General features: G+C 44.9%; 1 protein-coding gene across 1 annotated transcript; it reads left to right on the top strand.

Moving 5' to 3' along the window:
* Nucleotides 1–1,687: 1,687 nt before the first annotated feature.
* TERB2 (telomere repeat binding bouquet formation protein 2) lies at nucleotides 1,688–18,457 on the top strand. Its single transcript, XM_065412827.1, has 7 exons — nucleotides 1,688–1,751; nucleotides 9,358–9,439; nucleotides 12,952–13,097; nucleotides 14,629–14,690; nucleotides 15,279–15,364; nucleotides 16,390–16,481; nucleotides 18,195–18,457. The coding sequence occupies exons 1-7, from the start codon at nucleotides 1,688–1,690 to the stop codon at nucleotides 18,338–18,340; spliced, it is 678 nt and encodes a 225-aa protein (XP_065268899.1). The 3' UTR covers nucleotides 18,341–18,457.
* The last annotated feature ends 253 nt before the right edge of the window (nucleotides 18,458–18,710 follow it).

Genomic DNA, 18,710 nt, shown 5'->3' with positions numbered 1-18,710 from the left:
ACTCTCCTCTTGTCCACCACAAACCAGTATAGAACTCTGCACAGCAACCTATACAGATAGATTTGTTTTAAAATAATACAATTAGAAGGGGGCAGGAGCAGAACCTAATGCAAAGAACAGCAGTGAATTTCTGACAGCTGCACATAGGCTATTGCTGAATACAAAAAATAGCAAATGGAGACCAAGAACCGTACTGAAGTTTGAACAGCTAAGAGGTCACTGAAGTCCATTGGCATGAGCCAGTTTTTTAAACGAATGTAAAAAGACATCTTTTTTCCAATGGAAACAATCATAAGGGACGAGTGAGGAGCACAGAGGCAGTCAAACCATGGCATGACTAAAGTACAGGGCAATGAGAAAGATGTTATAGAAAAGAAACAAGTTCACTTGAGGCCTGACCCTATTCTCATTAAAGTCCATAGCAAAACTCCCACAGAGCTCAGTGGGTGCAGATCATGGCACTGACAACTCAGAATTGTAGAGCCCTCTAAAGAAGTGTGGAAATATCGGAGAACATGTGAGAAGTGAAAATGTCCAGATTCCAGAGATCTATGAAGGAGCAGAAGTCTTTGATCTAACTAGTGCCACCTGTCAACACATTACAATCTTGTAGTCATTAATATTCAAGAAGTCCTTACATATAGAGCAGTGCTTTAGGGTAGCAGTTTTATTAAATCTTAATGACAAAGAAATAATTCTCACCCCTAAAATTGCTAGAGGAAGTTAAAGTGGGCCCCTAAAATTCTGCCATGAATACTTGGTTTGATACAGGGACACATCTTTAGGAATGGAAAATACTCAGGGCCTGATTGTTCTCTGATTTACACCAGTGGGAGAGAAGAATCCAGTCCTTACTATAAGTGCTGGACACTTGTATTATATTGTTTTTCAGATTTAAAGTTGAAAACTTATATTACTGACAGCTTTTTTTCCTGGTTAATTGTTGTTGCTCATTAAAGTCATAACGATGATGGGGATGCTGGTTTCGCAGACACATCCTTACACACTGCTTTTTTGCATCCTATTAGAATCTAGAGTTTATATTCACTTTTTTGTTAATGTTAAAAATATTTAGCACTTACTGCAACTCATCTGAAAGCTGTGTACTAGTATTCTCTTTTCTGAACTGAGTCTGGCCTGGCTGGACTTGTGAGTTTCCGCCAGCGGGGCATTCCTAAATAAACTTGTAATTTACATTTTCCCAGTTGAGTTTATACATACAGGCTCTTGCTGTATAACTTTGCCTGAAAGCCAAGTTGTTTGTTGTCTTTGTTCGACTGATCTCTTGACTATAACGTATTGCAGTTAATAAACAGAGAAGTTTGCAAAAGAGAAACACAATGAATATGACAAGAGGAGTGAGGGTATCTGTTTAAGGGCGCTGTGACCAAGGCGCATTATTGACTCTCCGCTGCCCCAGGAGAGGCGGTGGGCGGGGCAATTGTCCAGGCCCCTCCCCCTACAGCCCGGAGACAGGCGATGGGCGGGGCAGTGCGCCAGGCCTCGCCCCCTACAGACCGGAGACAGCGGTGGGCGGGGCAGTGCTCCAGGACCCCACCATACAGCCCGGAGACAGGCGGTGGGCGGGGCAGTGCTCCAGGCCCGTCCTCCACGCTGTCCCCGCGCTGCCCGCCAAGCCGAGGGCCGGGAGCTCGCGCTGAGGCGCTGCCTGGGCTCTGGTGTCGGGATGTTCCGGGGCCGCAGCGCCTGGTTCTCGCAGAGCGTCAGCCGGGAGCTCCGCGATTTGTGGGGTGAGGGGGGGCCCGAGCGGCCAGTTATTCTGGAGCCCTACGGAGCCCCCCGAGGGGGGGAACCGCCCCCTAGCACTCACCGGCGGCGCGGCTGGGGCGGGCCGGGTCCCTGCACTTCCCGCCGCCGGTGCGTGCAGGCCCGGCCCTGCTGCAGTCCTCGGGAGCGGGGGCGGGTCAGGGGCGGGGGCCTTGGGGAAGGGATGGAGTAGGGGCGGGGCCTTGGGGAAGAGGCGGGGCAGGGGCTGGAGCCTCACAGCAGCTTTCTTGATGCCCTATGCAGCTGTGTACTTTGTGTATGGGTCGGGACGGCCCTGGACACACCCCGCTGAGGGGGGCGTGAGGTGGGTGGAGGCAGTGGCACACGTTCTTGAGTGGCCCAGCTGGAGAGGGGGCAGCAGCACACCCTGCTGATGGGGTGCAGGCCTGCGGGGAGTCAGTAACACGCCCTGCTGAGGGGGGCGCAGACCGGGGTGGGAAGTCAGTGACGCACCCTGCTCTCGGGGGCTGTGCGGGTGGAAGCGCTCTGGGGTGACTGGGTCTCGGAGCTGGGGTGCGGGGCAGGTGCCTGCTGCTAGAGCAGCCCCCCTCCCCCGGCTGGGCTCTGGCCGTTGCCAGGGCTGAGTGGGCAGCAATGAGTGTCTGGCTGGGGTCACCCACCAGGCTGCTGCGGCGCCGCACAATGACCCTGCCTGGTCTGCCCCAGGGGGAGCCGCCCTCCTTCCCCAGGGCAACCCGCTCCCTCCGCATGGCTCAGGTGGGGTAAAGGGACGCTGAGGCCGGCCCCTGGCGAGGGGTCCCAGCAGACAGCCCATGCCCTGCAAGGGGCAGTGGATGGGGAGCATCACCCCTGGAGCTGCTTCACAAGGGCTGTTCCCAGCTGCAGGCATGGCACTGTGGGCACTGTCACAGCCTGTGTGAGGGTGTCTCATACTTAGCACAGGGCCAGCTGGTGATAGTGCTCACTAGCGGCTGCATGTCCCTGTGCCCCCAGTTTCTGCACCCCAGAACTTCTATACGGTAGTGCTTTGAGACCATCAGAGCTCATTGGGGACCAGGCTGATCGGCTCCTGGCACAGCCTGCTACAATGAGTAGGAAAATCAACTGTGATCATGGGTCACTTCAGTCTAACTGACACCTTCATAGACTCCAAGGCCAGAAGGGACCATTGTCATCATATACTGTAACTTACTGTGTAACAGAGGCCAGAGAACCTCCCCAAAATAATTCTTTGAGCCACCTCTCTTAGAAAAACATCTACCACAGCCTTTGGTAAATTGTCCTAGTGGTTAATTACTCTCACTGTTAAAAATTTACACCTTATTTCCAGTCTAGACATGACATGCTGCCAGTACTAAAACATCTTTGGCATTTCTAAATATTATAGATAGCAATATTCTAACTCAAGGTGTTGCATCCAACACAGGAGAGTTCTGTATTAGACCTTGTCTTGACAGATAAAGTGGACCAGATCGCAGAACTAAAAATTAATGGGTGCTTAGGTACACATGATCATAACTTGATCACATTTATAATGTGAAAACAGAATAAAGTCTAGACCACTAATACACACACACACACTTGGTGCTTTTAAAAGGGCCGATTTCACAAGCTGAAAACAGTTATGAGCCAAATCAAGTGTGAGGAAGAATTTAATCAGAAAAATATGAATAATAATTGGGAATTGTTTAAGAACACTTTATTAGATGCCCAAAAGGCCACAATCAAGGAAGAATGCCAAGTTGGTTAAAAAAGAGACCTGGTTTAGAGGGGAAGTGAAGACAACTATAAAAAAATAAAATATAACAAATGGAAGAAAGGGGAAGTTGACAGTAATAATTATAAATCAGAAGCTAGGAATTGTAGAAAATTGATAAGGGAAGCAAAGGGACACCATATGAACTCTATGACCGACAGTTAATGTCATTAAGAAAGTTTTTTAAGTGTACTGGGAACAAAAAGACTCCAAACAATGGTACTAGTCCAATAGTAGATGGAAATAGTATAATTATGAACAGGGCCGGCTTTAGCAAGAGTGGGGCCCGATTCCTGGGAGCAGGGCTTGCGGCAAGCCCCGCCCCAGTAATCGAGCCGCGCTCCAGCCGGGGTCGCTGGGCTTGGGTCCGGCCCGGAGCCGCTCGGCGGCTGGAGCCGAGCCGTGGGGGCCGGGCCGGGGGCTGGAGCCACGCCGCGCCGCAGGGGCTGGGCCGGGCTGGACCCGAGCCGCACCGCGCCGCGGGGGCCGTGCCGCGGGGGCCGCGCCACTGGGGCCGGGCTGGACCCGAGCCGCGCCGCGGGGGCCGGGCCGGACCCGAGCCGCGCCACGCCACGCTGCGGGGGCTGGGCCGGACCCGAGCCGCACCGCGCCGCAGGGGCCAGGCTGGAGCCGAGCCGGGCCAGAGCCGCTGGGGCCAGCGCGCTCGGCCGGAACTGTGGCCGGACTGGGCCGCACCTCCCCGGAGCTCTTCTCGCGCCCCCCGCCACCCCAGCTTATCTGGTGCTGCCTGTCCGCCCCTGCTTCTTTTCAGACTTCCCGCGAATCTCTGATTCGCGGGAAGCAGGGGAGGGGGAGGAGCAAGGGGCGGAGCATTCGGGGAGGGGAGGAGGGGGAAGTGAGCTGGGGGCGGGGTGGAGAGCTGCGGCGCAGGGCCCTCAGTGCGGGGCCCAATTCAGCCGAATCAGCTGAATCGCCCTAAAGCCGGCCCTGATTATCAATAATGATGCAGAAAAGGCAGAAGCGTTCAACAAATATTGGTTCTTTATCTGGGGAAAAAACAGATGATGTCATATCATATGATAGCTCTTTTTCCATTCCATTAGTATTGGAGGAGGATGTTGAATAACAGCTAAGGTTAGACATTTTAAAATTAGCAGGTCCAGTTAACTTGCATCCAAGACTTAACAGAGCTGGATGAGGAGCTCACAGGACTGTTAATGTTGATTTTCAATAAGTCTTGAAAGACTTAAGTTCCAGAAGACTGGAAGCTTATATATACCAATTTTAAAAGGGTAAATGGGATGACTTGGGGATAATTATAGGTCTATCAATCTGACATTGATCCCGGACAATATAATGGAGCGACTGATACAGGCTTCACTTAATAAAGAATTAAAAGAGAATAACATAATTAATACCAATCAACATATGTTTATGAAAAATAGAACCTATCAAACTAAGTTGATTTTTAATGAGATTACAAGGTTAGTTGGAAAAGGTTTTGATGTATATACTTAGACTTCAGTAAAGCATTTAACCTGGTAACACATGACATTTGATTTAAAAAACTATAATGATATAAAATTAACATGGCACAGATTAACTGGATTAAAAACTAGCTAAATGATAGGTCTCAAAATATAATGGTAAACAGGAAATCATCATTGAGTGGGTGTGTTTCTAGTGGGGTTCTGCGGGGATCTGTTCTTGGCCCTACGCTATTTAACATTTTTATCAATGACCAGGAAGAAAACACAAAATCCTCATTGATAAAGTTTGCAAATGAAACAACGTGAGGGAGTGGTGAATAAGGAAGAGGACAGGTCACTGATAAAGAGCAATCTGGATCACTTGGTAAGCTGGGCACAGGCAAACAATATGCATTTTAATACAGCTCCATGTAAATGTATACTGTCACAGTTTCAGGGTAACTGTGCCTGTATTCCCCCCTATCCCCATAGTCCATTCCAGGAGTGACCAGACAGGTCTCTAGTCATTACCTGTCTCTGGCTAGAGACCCTTGTCCCACTCCTTTCTGATTGGGATTTTAAAGCTGCACAGCTGCCTTACACTGTGACATCCCCAGCAAGTCAGTCTGCCTAACAGCCAGCATCTGTTTGTTGGTTTCTCTCAGAGGGCGATGAACAGTGAGTGTATTGCCAGCATTTACAATTAACATACAGCTCTTTCTAAGCAAGCATCTTTATTCTTAAGGTAAAAGCATTACAGAAAAAACATATAAAATAATAAATGTACATGCTAAAAGCTTATCACCCATCAGTCTTATGGGGCCCTAGTAGGCCAAAGTCTTTCCAGCCCACAAGGGTGGCCCCCGCTTCCCGGGCCAGAAGGTCCTGTCCATTTGCTGGATCAGGTTTTTATACCAAAAGCCTTCTTTGTTTAAATCTCTGGAAAACACAGTTTGAAGCAGTATTTGCAAATACCCCTGGGGGTGATGCTTCTCTGGAGTTGTTTACAATTCCCAGGGTAATCACCTTCCACTGTTTTTAGTTTCTGGATGAGCTGTGGTAACCCTTCCCCATGGACTAGAACACAATCATACATAAACAATTCATAAATTGAATACAATGGTCCCCAAAAATACTGCATGGGATTGCAATATTTGGCACATACACCTCTAGGAACAAAGAATGGAGGCCCTACTTACAGAATGGGGGATTCTATCTTGGGAAGAAGTGACTGTGAAAAAGATTGGGAGGTTGTGATGGATAATGATAATCAGCTGAACATGAATTTCCAGTGTGATGCTGTGGCCAAAAGGCTAATGCAGTCCTTGGATGTATCAATTGGGGAATTTGCAGTAGTACAGAGGTTATTTTACCTCTTACTTGGCACTGTGAAATCACTGCTGAAATACTGTGTCCAGTTCTGGATTCCACAGTTCAAGAAGGATATTGATAAATCGAAGAGGGTTCAGAGAAGAGCCAAGAGAACGATTAAAGGATTGGAATACATGGCTTATAGTGATAGACTCAAGGAGCTCAATCAATGTAGCTTAACAAAGACGGCTAAGGCATAACTTGATTACAGTCTAAGTACCTCCATGGGGAACAAATATTGAAAAGATTGGTTTATTAAATATTTAATCTAGCTGAGAAAGTTATTGTGATAAATGAAGGGCAGGGGGCGGGGGGTCATCAGATCATACCTAGAAACTACTCATTTGAAACCCCAGATATGTAAGTAGATCAGGAAATGTCTAGGAAGATGTGATTAGGTTTATCCCTGTTTATTTCTTTATGGCTTATGAATTCTGTGCTAACCCCAAATGCTTTTGTTTTGCTTGTAACCTTTAAGCTGCACCTCAAGAAAACCATTCTTGATGCTTAATTATTGTATTTGCTCTTTTAAATCTAGCAATAGCCTAAGTTTTCAGATGTATTTTCTTTCTTTTTGTTTAATAAAATTTACCTTTTTTAAGAACAGGATTGGATTTTTGTATCCTAAGAGGTTTGTGCAAATGTTGTTTAATTAGCTGGTGGCAACAGCTGATTTCCTTTGTTTTCTTTCTCAACTCTTCCCCAGGGGAGTGAAAGGGCTTGAGGGTACCCTACAGGGAGGAATTCCCAAGTTCTTCCTGGGTTTTCAAAGGGGTTTTTGCACTTGGGTGGTGGCAGAATCTACCCATCCAAGGTCAGAGAAAATCTGTGACCTTGGGAGTTTAATACAAGCCTGGAGTGGCCAGTATTAATTTTTAGAATCCTTGTGGGCCCCCACCTTCTGCACTCGAAGTGCCAGAGTGGGGAATCAGCCTTGACAGTTATAATGCGATTTAGTGGCCTGAAGTTGAAGCTGGGCAAATTCAGACTGGAAATAAGACATATGTTCTTAACAGTGAGGGTAATTAACCATTGGAACAATGTGCCAAGGATCATGGTGAATTCTTCGTACCTGGCAACTTTTAAATCAAAATTGGATGTTTTTGTAAAAGAGTTGTCATAACTATAAAGGGAAGGGTAACAGCTCTCCTGGGTACAGTGCTATAAAATCCCTCCTGGCCAGAGACTCCAAAATCCTTTTACCTGTAAAGGGTTAAGAAGCTCGGGTAACCTGGCTGACACCTGACCCAAAGGACCAATAAGGGGACAAGATACTTTCAAATCTTGGGGGGGGGGAGAAAGGTTTTTGTTTGTGCTCTTTGTTTGGGAAGTTGTTCGCTCTTGGGACTGAGAGGGACCAGACAGCAATCCAGGTTCTCCCCATCTTTCTAAACAAGTCTCTCATATTTCAAACTTGTAAGTAAAAAGCCAGGCAAGGCGTCTTAGTTTTACTTTGTTTTCTCAACTTGTAAATGTACCTTTTACTAGAGTGTTTATCTCTGTTTGCTATACTTTGAACCTGAGGCTAGAGGGAGGTCCTCTGAGCTCTTTAAGTTTGATTACCCTGTAAAGTTATTTTCCATACTGATTTTACAGAGATGATTTTTACCTTTTTATTTAATTAAAAACCTTCTTTTTAAGAACCTGATTGATTTTTCCTTGTTTTTAGATCCAAGGGGGTTGGATCTGTATTCACCAGGAGTTGGTGGGAGAAAGGAGGGGGGTGGTTAATTTCTCCTTGTCTTAAGATCCAAGGGGTTTGGATCTGTATTCACCAGGGAATTGGTGAAAGGTTTCTCAAGGCTTCCCAGGGAAGGGAATTAGCTTTGGGAATGGTGGCAGCGGACCAGATCTAAGCTGGTAGTTAAGCTTAGAAGTCTTCATGCAGGCCCGCACATTTGTACCCTAAAGTTCAAAGTGGGGAAGCAGCCTTGACAAGAGTGAACTAGGAATTATTTTCGGGAAGTTCTGTGGCCTGTGTTATACAAGAGAGCAAACAATGGTCCCTTCTGGCCTTAATTCATAGATTTTAATCTCTTGTTTCAAAGTGGGGTAGGTCAAAGTGCAATATGGAACTTTTAGTGCACAGCAGCGGAGTCCACATGGACACTTTGTGTGTGGCAGGCTAGTGCTTGCTGTGATCAAAGCAGGGCTTTGGAGCGGAGCCCGGAGCTGGAGCGCAGAGCAGCTCCGGAGCAGTGGAACTGCAGGTTTTTGCCTGGAGCTGGAGCAGAGCCAGAGCACAGCTCCAAAGCCCTGGATCTAAGTGTTTGTGTGGACAAGCCCAAAGTTAGAGCAGGTTGCTGGCCAGCTCTAAAATAGGGAGGGGGAAATGTGTCTGCAAGTCACCTTTCCTTGTGCCTTCCATTTCTGCCCTGAGGAGGGCTCATTCAGACTGTGAACCAAACTCCTGCTCTCCAAGTACACCAGAAACAGCCTTATTGTAAACTTCACTTGGCAGGGGCTCTTTTACTCTTGTGAGTTCCAGTGTGAGCCATTGGGGAAGTAGAATAGGGAATGAATGCAAGATTGTTGTCAAGGGAGAATGATTGATCAGGGCAGTTACAATGTGTATAAATTCCCAAGTACTGAATGAACTCTTTTATGTGCCACAGAATAAGAAAGTGATGGGTTAGGAAAATATGCCTTGGTCCTTAGGCCTTGAAGGTCTCCAAATACATTTTTTAAATAGTTTGAGAACTCAAAATATTGCATTTTGGAGATTTTCTAAACATTTCAAATGGCCGAACAATAGAGAAGATAAATTGTAGTAGGGTTGCATTAGGCTGAGTAGGATTGATGCAGGAATTATTGGGTGAAGTACTCTGGCCTGCGTTATGTAGGAGGTCAGACTAGATGATAATAACAATCCCTTTGGCCTTCACCCCTAGTCATAGATTTTTAGATTTGAACTGTCAGGTAAAAAGCAGAAGTTCATATTTTGTTCCTTAGGACTGGAGACATTGACCTCCACAAATATAAAGGTGTTCTGAATATACTGGGGGTAATAATCCTAAACCAAGAGTGCCATATGCGCTCTTTTTTTTGCAGTGGCTGAAGGAGGAGTGATTTCAACTCATCATGGTGCTGATTACCTGTTCAGCAGTGATGCTTCACACCCTGATACACAGAGGTACACTTTGTAGGTTTGACTCTTGTAGCTGTTTGGCTGTGTTCTCATCTGTGGAGTGTTTGTGGATATGCCCTGACCCTAATCACCCCTCCCCTGCTTCTCTAAAAGTGCCTTCAGCTAACAAAATTCTCCTTCCTTTTCCTGTTTTTGTTATGGATTATGAGAATTCCCTTACCATAGTTTTGGAAATATTGTGCATCCTGCCTCTGTTAGAGCTCTGAGTGTATATATTATATATTGTATACATCTAACCTTTTGAGTTTTTCAGCTGCGCAATTAATTATATACAAAACATAATGCAATACAAACATTATTAACATTAATGATTGTGTTAAATAACCATCTCAATATTTAATGGCAGTAAGTTAAAAACACAGATGGAATTTTTAAAAGTGCCCAACTCTATTCCCATTGAATTACTTAAAAGGGGGCAGTGTTAGGCTAATGCTGAGCATTTCTGAAAATCACAACCACAATAAACTGTAGGTAAGATGTCTTGGACAAGATATGTAAGTCTCATAGCAAACCACTTTGGCCTTCCCTATATGCAAAAGTTGTACAGCTTTAACTAGTACAGCTAAAGTGACACAACTTAAAGGTGCTTATACTGCATAGCTTATTCCTGTAAGGTAAGGGGGAAAAGCTATACCAGTAGAAGGCACCTATATATCAGTATAACTGCATTCATAGTAGGGGTTGTACTTGTATTGCTATTTTGGTTTAAAAATATATATCACTCCCCTAATCAAAATAGTTATGCTGATACAAAATGTGTGTGTAGACCTGGCCTTTGTTAATAAAAACTTAAATGCAAAAAAGGAAAGTAGTTTAGTTTTCCAAACCAGCGTTAATTCTACAGTTAAATGAAATGTTTTCTGCTGTTATGCTCTCCCAGCTGGTTTTGTAGCAGTTAGCTGACAACCTCAAATCCCAGAGTGTTGCTGACTTCTTCACTGAGGTATAAGAACGTAATCAAAACAAGAGACATAGAAAATTCAGTCTTTATAAGCAAGGTGGGAGAAAAAAAATCAATACTTTCCAAATGGAAAACAGCCAAATCGCTAGGGAAAGAAATTTTACTTTCAGTCTGCTAAGTTATTACAAACAAAGGAAAGGAAAGGAAATACAAAAAACAAAAGAGGGCTTGACAGTGGGTTTTTTTTAAAGGAGAGCTGCAAAGCTTAAAATGAAGAAAAGACTGTAAAAGATCCTCAATCATGAAGTGAATATTTGTATAGATCAGTGGTTCTCAACCTATTTATCATTATGGCCTGCAGGTTGAGAACCACAGTGCCACCCGTCCAAAAACTCCCTACAGTCCCCTATGCCCAGCGCCCCCCACCCAGAGACCCTTCCACAGAGCGGGGCTAGGAGCGCAACCCTGGGCACGGCAGCTGGACCCGTGGACCCACCATGTGCGGCCAGCAACTGGACCCTGCAACCTGGACCCAGGGACCCTGCCAAGTGGGACTAGGCATTCGGGACCCCTGGCCAGGAGCAGAGCAACCGGTGTGGGCCGGCAGCCAGGATCCCGAGGTATGGGGCCAGGAGCTGAGCCCCATCTAAAACCTGGGGGTGTTGCAGCACCCCTGCAAACCCCTAGTTCCCAGTGTGCTCTACCCACCCCCCACAAACCTGCCCAGAGACCCCCCACTCCTACACCCTGCCCCCCTGCAGCAATCGCCTGCCCCCTGCTGGCAGGAGTGCTCCTGCAGGCTGCTGGACACTGTCTCCCCCTCAGCCAGCCCACCCCTTGCCAGACCAGAGCAGCACATTTTGAATTTATTTTAGCACACAGCTGGGCCACAGCTGTGTGCTAATTGGTCCGCATGCGGGCGAGCTGTGGACCTCTGGTATAGATTAAATGTCAGCTAAATACATTTTACAGATGACACACACAGGGAATTGTCAATGTTCTGTTAACTTTAGCCATATGCACCACCTTCTCCTATTAATCAGGATAACGGGAATTCAACATGTTATTACCTAAAAACTTTCCCTTTTCTGCTTAGTTTTTATGACATCACTGGCTTCAGTTCTGAAGTAACACCCCATTGTGTACTATGATGATACTACTACTGCCACAGAAGGCTTTGGAGCATGGTGCTGGCCCACAGGTCACCAAACATTAAGTGCAGGTTTTCGTCAATACTTTGTGGCTTTGAAACAATGTAAAGATATTCACTTCTATTCAAAGGGCTTGAACCATTTCTTTAACTGTTTGCACAGCCATGCCATTTAGTATATAAAATACATATTTACCTGATCTATGGGCTCTGCCTCCTTGCTTCAGTGGGTTGGTGAGGCTGATGTGGCCTTTTTTTTCCTTGCTGATTGGGGCCTTTTCGTTACTAGCCACACACCATAAAGAAAATATATTATTTTCTTTACCAAACTCAAGCTAACTTTAATTCTGTCGTTTCATAACTATCCCTACACCTTTGCAGGCATTTACCAGTCAAGTTATGAGCTAAGGATTTGTTTTCCCCACAACAGCTGATAACACTGTAACCCTCTGACAGAACTATGCCAATTATTACCTGTCTGGCATAGTTATATATAGTTCCGCTTGCATCAACTGTCAGGAAAAATGCACAACCCTGAAGTCAGGACTTGACAGATAGTGAAAGAGAAAATGCTTTTCATATAATGTTTGTTTCAAAATAAAAATGTATCTGTAATATCAGTTTCCATGCACTATATATTTAATTAATGATTTTGGATGTAAAACATGCTCTATATCGGGGTGGCCAACCTGTGGCTCCAGAGTCACATGCGGCTCTTCAGAAGTTAATATGCGGCTCCTTGTATAGGCACCGACTCCCGGGCTGGAGCTACAGGCGCCAACTTTCCAATGTGCCTGGGGGGGGCTCATTGCTCAACCCCTGGCTCTGCCACAGGCCCTGCCCCCACTCCACCCCTTCCCACACCCTCCCCTGAGCCTGCCGGGCCCTCGCTCCTCCCCCCAGAGCCTCCTGCATGCCACAAAACAGGTGATCGGGAGGTGTGGGGAGAGAGGGGAAGGCGCTGATCGGTGGGGCTGCTGGTGGGTGGGAGGCATTGGGAGCGGGCCTAATGGGGGGCTGCTGATGTATTACCGTGGCTCTTTGGCAATGTACATTGGTTCCTTCGCAGACTCAGGTTGGCCACCCCGCTGTCTATTTTTTGTGAAAGCTTTATATTAACTTTTGAAATATTAATATTTACAACAATTGAAACAATTTAAAGTAGGTCAATTGCATGACAGTATTCTTATTCTTATTTATTATTTGACTTATCATAGTGCATAGCAACCCCAGTTGCAGACTAGGATCCCATTGTGCTAGGCACCGTACACAAACAGAACAAAAAGACAGTCTCTGCACTAAAGAGTTTACAATCCCTTTAAACTCATTAGTCACTGTGTCCAGCCTTGGTACACTCTAGGGTTAAATTGATCATTCAAATAATTATGATTTGTTTTTTTCACATTTCTTTTTTATAAAAGCTTTTTCTGTTTTTTTTTCTTCTAGAATACACCAGAGCTTAGATTATATAGAGGGTAAAGCTACAATTTTTCATTCTTGTTATCTCTCTGCAAATGCAAGTGCCAGCTCTGAAATGAAACAGACAGTGGCTTTGGGTCACTTCATCCTTCCCCCTGCCTGTGTACAAGAAGGTTAGGAAAAATATAGAGCATTTAGCATACAGTTTACTCATTGTTTTAAAACCGAGACTGTTGGTGATGTTGAACATACGTGGTCAAATTACAGTGACCTCAGTCTGGGTGTACTGGGGGAGAAGGGGCATAGGGAGTGTCCCAGGACTGGAGGCATTCACAGTTCTGCAGTGCAGGTAGATCTGAATCTACTGCTGCTCGTGGTGCTTACCCCTCTACTAGGTGCAGGTCTAGGTTGACAGTGTGAGTGAGATCATGCCCATAGAGGAGCAAATGCTGCTGCTCCATGAGCTGCCCCCAGTCAGGGCATGTGCCGTTACACAGGTATTGCTTTGCTAATATGTTTGGCCGTTTGTTTCCTAGCAGATGAGTGGATTGGAGTCACCTATGAGTTTGGGATCCTGCCGTTTCCGGTATCTTGACAGTTGATGTGGGGCTGGGCAAAAAGCTCTTCCCTTCCTTTCTCCCCATTTCTCTCTCCTCTCTCTCCCCGCCCCCCGCCTGCTACTCTCCACAAACCTGATTGGTTGGGGGGGAATGCCATTCCAACCCCCCCTTTTTCTCTCCTCCCTGCTACTCTTCACAAACCTGGCAGGCAGAGCAGAGTGCCACTCCAAAACAAGGACACAGAATTAACTCTGACCCTTGGGAGTCCAAAAGATTAAAAACAGGAAGAATAGGGACGGCATATTGTGTATCAAAATTAGGAATTAATATGTCTAAAAGAATATCCAATTGTGCAGCTGTCATGACAGCTGAACTAGTGGCGATAATGCTAGTGTTAAACTGGATCTGGAGTGTGCACCCAGCAGCGGCAGTCGTTTTTTCAGACTCGATATCAAGCCTTATGGCAATAAGAAAGGATGCCTCCATATGTAGAAGTTATCTAATCAATTAAGGGGAGAATATAAATCCCTAGGTATTTAGGAATTATAGTTGGTGATGGCTATGGACTAGCCAATCAAGTCTGCTTTGCCATGAAAAAGAAAAAAAAGAGAGACCCCCTGGAGGGTTTGAGTGAATGAGCAGATGAGGGACCAACCTGGGAAGATTCAGACAGGAAACAGGAAGAAGCAGAGAGCAGGAACCCTGAGCTATGGGAGAAAGGGAGCTGTTCGGAGGGGAGCCAGCTGCTTGTAAAAGGGGACTCTTATAAGTGCTCAGCCTGGACCTGACAGAACAGCTGAGCCCATGCGACAGGACCCATTATTTTGAGCTCATACCGCACACCAGCCTCAGAGAGCACAGACAGGGTGGACTGATCCAAAGGAGGGGACAGATTGCATTGGCATGGGGCAGAGTCTCTGCATGTCTAGCCAGGAGTGGGAGGCCTGTTTTGCTGTTTACTGTGCGGGGACAAAGGAGTCTGTGTAACCACTGCTAGAGATCCTGACCTAGGTACCAATTAGTGGTCATTACAGTTTTGTTTCACACTTGGTTAAAGATCATTTCTGCTAGCTGACTGATTTTTTTGCTGGAGAGATACCACTGTGTAATACTTTTGACATTAATTTATTTTTATTCACTACAGAAATTAGAAGAAAACTTGGTAGTTTTATATGGGAGCAGATGAATGATTCCCTGATGGAACAGGTAAGGTTGTACTAAATGCACATCAGGGGTGAAATCCTGTCCCATTGAAATCAATGGCAAAACTTTGCCTGACTTCAGTGGAGGCAGGATTTCATCCCAGGGCTTCAAGTCAAACAGTGGATCAAATGTTTTTGGGGTTTTTTTTTGACTGAATTGTGATAATCAAGATGTCTACTACTGCCTTTGGCCTATTGTATATACCCCTTCTACTGCTTGGTGTGAATCAAGGGCTGTAGATGGCAGTTACAGTAAAGGAATCACACAGCTGTGTGATTATTTCCCCCTTGAGGTGAACCCCAGTCCACTCTGCAGGGCAAGGTTAGACTGTTTTGTTCCCACTTCAATTTTGGTGTTTGTGTGATTTTAAAAGTTTGTTTTGTGTGTGTGTGTGTGTGTGTGTGCATGCATGTGTGCACGTACACACTGGGGCATATTGCCCTCTTGTAAAATTTGCATTTGATAGTGCCTATCATGGAGTGTCAGAAAATTGAAAATGATAGTTATCAGAGGAACTTTCCTTTACTTCCTTATCAAGTCAGAAGGGGCTGTATGCACAATTTTAATCAAAATGTATGTTGACATCCACAGCTTGATGAATTAACACCAGTTGACATAAACACTAGCATAAAAGAGGATGAGCAAAGAATAAAGGGCAAAAAAGACCTGGATGGAAGGTATTTTCTTTATTTCCATGTTAGGATTGCTTAGGTCCTGATGTTTAGGCACATGAGCGTATAATGGCCGAACTTACTGCTCTTCCGAGCCGCATACAATAATCTTCAGAAGTTCGAGAGCCGGGTGCACCTGTTTGGGGCTTCTGCCCTGTGGCAGAGTGGTGGGGCTCGGGGTTTCAGCCCTGTGGGAGGTGCCTGCCGGTGCTCAGGGCTTCAGCAAGAGCCGGGCTGAAGCCCTGAGCCGCGGCAGACACCTCCTGTGGGGCTGAAGCCCCTAGCCCCACCACCCCGCCGCAAAGTAGAAGCCCTGAGGTCCCCCTCCCAGTCTGGTAGGTGGAGAATGAGGAGGCATGGGGGGCTTCGCAAGCCGCGCTTTAGCTGTCAAAGAGCCGTATGTGGCTTGCCAGCCGCAGTTTGGCCACACCTGGTATAACATATCAATTGATCGATAACTCTGAATCCTAATGATTACAGTGTAAATCTCAACCATAATTATTTTGCTGTTGATCATTTTAACAGAAACATCCAACTAATGTATTTATCCCAGGATCCCAAACTGTATTCCACTTGTTCCCAACTGTGCCCTGCCTACTTGCCAAAACCTTCAACTTCCTCTCCTGTCAACTTCTGCACTGTGGTTATATGTTCAATACAAAAATCTGCAGTGCAATGAAAATTGAAGATGGAAGGCCAGACTGAAATAAAATGAACGTGATATCAAAATAAATAAGACAATGGATTCTGTACCCATTGTATTATTTATTTCCATATTTAATTCAATAAAAACCTTCATTTGTGAATTTAGCAGAGGTTGCTGCAGAATTTCCATCTTGCCACATTGGACTTCTTCAGAAATGAGGAGTTCTTGCTGTGGAATTTAGGCCCTTAGCCTTGACTATAGATTGACAGGGAAGGGAAAATTTGAAATTCTCACGAATAGCCGAATCCAGTAACACAGCCATTCCTGAAAGCAAGCTTTAAAAAGTAAACGAAAGAAGCAAAAATAACACTTTTTTTCTCTACAGCAGTAAAGAAAAAAGAGTATCAAAAACACCAGTGGGAGGGAAACTTGCATACTGTCCACTTCAGGATTATCCAGTGAACAACATGGTGACAGGTAAAGATTAATATAAGTGAACTTTCTGCCAAATGGAACAAATGCAAACAATGTTATGGGTGATCCTGATGAAGATTGGCCTATTCTATGCCCTGTTCATGCTTGATTTCTTTATAATGCAGACAGAAAATCAAGCAGTGTGTCTTTTCTGTGCAAATTCTATACAATCAATATTCATGCAATTCTGCATCTATTCCTAGTGAGATGTCCTTCTCACCATGTGAACTTTCTAACAGTTGGGTTCAACAAAGGGTATAGTTTTCACTGAAATTGATTTGATATTTGTTTTTGATGAATCCAGGTTGTCCCCTATTTATCACTTTAATTTCTCTAGGTGTTTGCAAGTATCAAAAGTGATGCTGTATTAACATTTCTAGCAGTTTATCAGATGTTGCATCAAAGTTAAAATGACTGTCCAGTACAGAGGTCGGCAACCTGTGGCATGCGTGCCAAAGGTGGCACGTGGGCTGATTTTTAGTGGCATGCTGCTGCCAGCCAGGGTCCCGGCCGCCGGCCCCGCTCAGTCCGCTGCCGGCCTGGATGGCACGCGAAACCTTTTACTGGCATGCGAAACCTTAAATTAATGAAGACTTGGCACACCACTTCCCAAAGGTTGCCGACCCCTGGTAACTCCCTGGATCCACCTTTTCCCCTCCTAAAAATAGGTGCTGTATTTGCCATTTTTTTGACCCTTTGGGAGCTCACCTGTGCTTCCGATACTCCATCTAGTTTCATGAGCACTTTAGGGTGTGTGTCACTAGACGCTGGTGATAAGAAAAAGTTCATATTATCTAGGTATACTTCTAGAGGATGAGTTATGGCTGCCCCTTTTCTTAGTTGATCATTACGAGAGGTTCCCGAATCTGGTAAGTGCAGTATGGGGTTCTATTACAATATTTTTTATGTATTAATAATTTTCAGTATAATTCACCTACTGTGAAATTCACCCCTGTGCAGAGGGCCAACCCTATGGGCAACTTAAATTCTATTTTGAAGGCTTAAGCAGGACTAAAGTGATACATAGGCTTGGTCCTGTCTTTTCTGCACAGAAATGAATTTCTATCCTAGTAGACAAGTTCATTCCCACACTATACTAAGCCTATGTCTACATTGCCCAACAGTTTGGCCTATGGGGGTATGAATAGCAGTGCATACCAGTGCTGCACTGTAGCACTCGCGTGTGAACGCTGCAGATGCAAACTAAAAGGTTCCTAGCTTGCATTAACGTAGTACTCTTCAAACAAGACTACATTAATGCATAGGAACCATTTAGTGTGCACCCAATGGGGTAGAGAGAAGGATTGTCCAAGGACATCACTCCCAGTATAAAGGTTCTTTCTCTCCAATTTGCACCAGTGAAAAAGACTTTCTTTAACTTGTGTGCATACTATTAATGATTTAATAACCTTTGCAGCTCTGTGCTTGCTTTCCCTGGGGAAATGATGGCAGAGTTTCATGAGCTGCATGTATTTCCCAACAAAGTGCTCTTCTCTGCAATACATTATATAATATTTGATGTAATCTCACTGAAAATAGTAATAAAGTACATTTCTGTGTTTGTGATACTGTGTCTGTGATTCTCCCCCACCCCATATCAACAGTGTTTTTAATTTTGTGGATATTCATTCCACACTCCAGAAAGTCCAATAAAAAAGACTGGCCCGTGTGCTGTAGTTTCTGTGGTGTTTATAAATATACATTTTCACTTTGTAGGTTATGTCTCTTCTAGTGAGATGAAGAAATACCTTGGGGAACTACATGACTTCATTCCTGGCACTTCAGGTTACTCGGTATATTGGATTAAAAATGAAATGGACGTTTTCTCCGATGTGAAAAATAAATTGAAAAGAAAATTATAAATGACATTTAAATGGTTTGTATCAAAAACATAACTTGGCTTTGCTAAAACATTGCTAAATATATGTATGCCTGTTTAATAACATCCCATCTTTAGCATTGTATATGTCCTTGTTCTCTCTCTCTCTCTGTGTTGGTTGATGGTTACTTTAAATAGCACTGTAATGGTACTTAAAGGTTTTTTTAGTTCAGTGACTGGAGGACTGAATTCTGAATTGAATTTCTTTGTATTATTTTTGGCCCAGGCTAACTTATTATATTGACTACAACTGGGTGTGCCTTATAATTTTTTGGATACTCATTATATTTTAACAACTGGTTACATTTGCTGTAAACAGCTTCAACTACTTAAAAATTTATTTCATATTAAAA

The sequence above is a fragment of the Emys orbicularis genome, chromosome 10 (genome assembly GCF_028017835.1).
Source record: "Emys orbicularis isolate rEmyOrb1 chromosome 10, rEmyOrb1.hap1, whole genome shotgun sequence".
NCBI classification, from domain to species: domain Eukaryota; kingdom Metazoa; phylum Chordata; order Testudines; family Emydidae; genus Emys; species Emys orbicularis.
This window is presented reverse-complemented; position numbering and strand designations above follow the sequence as displayed.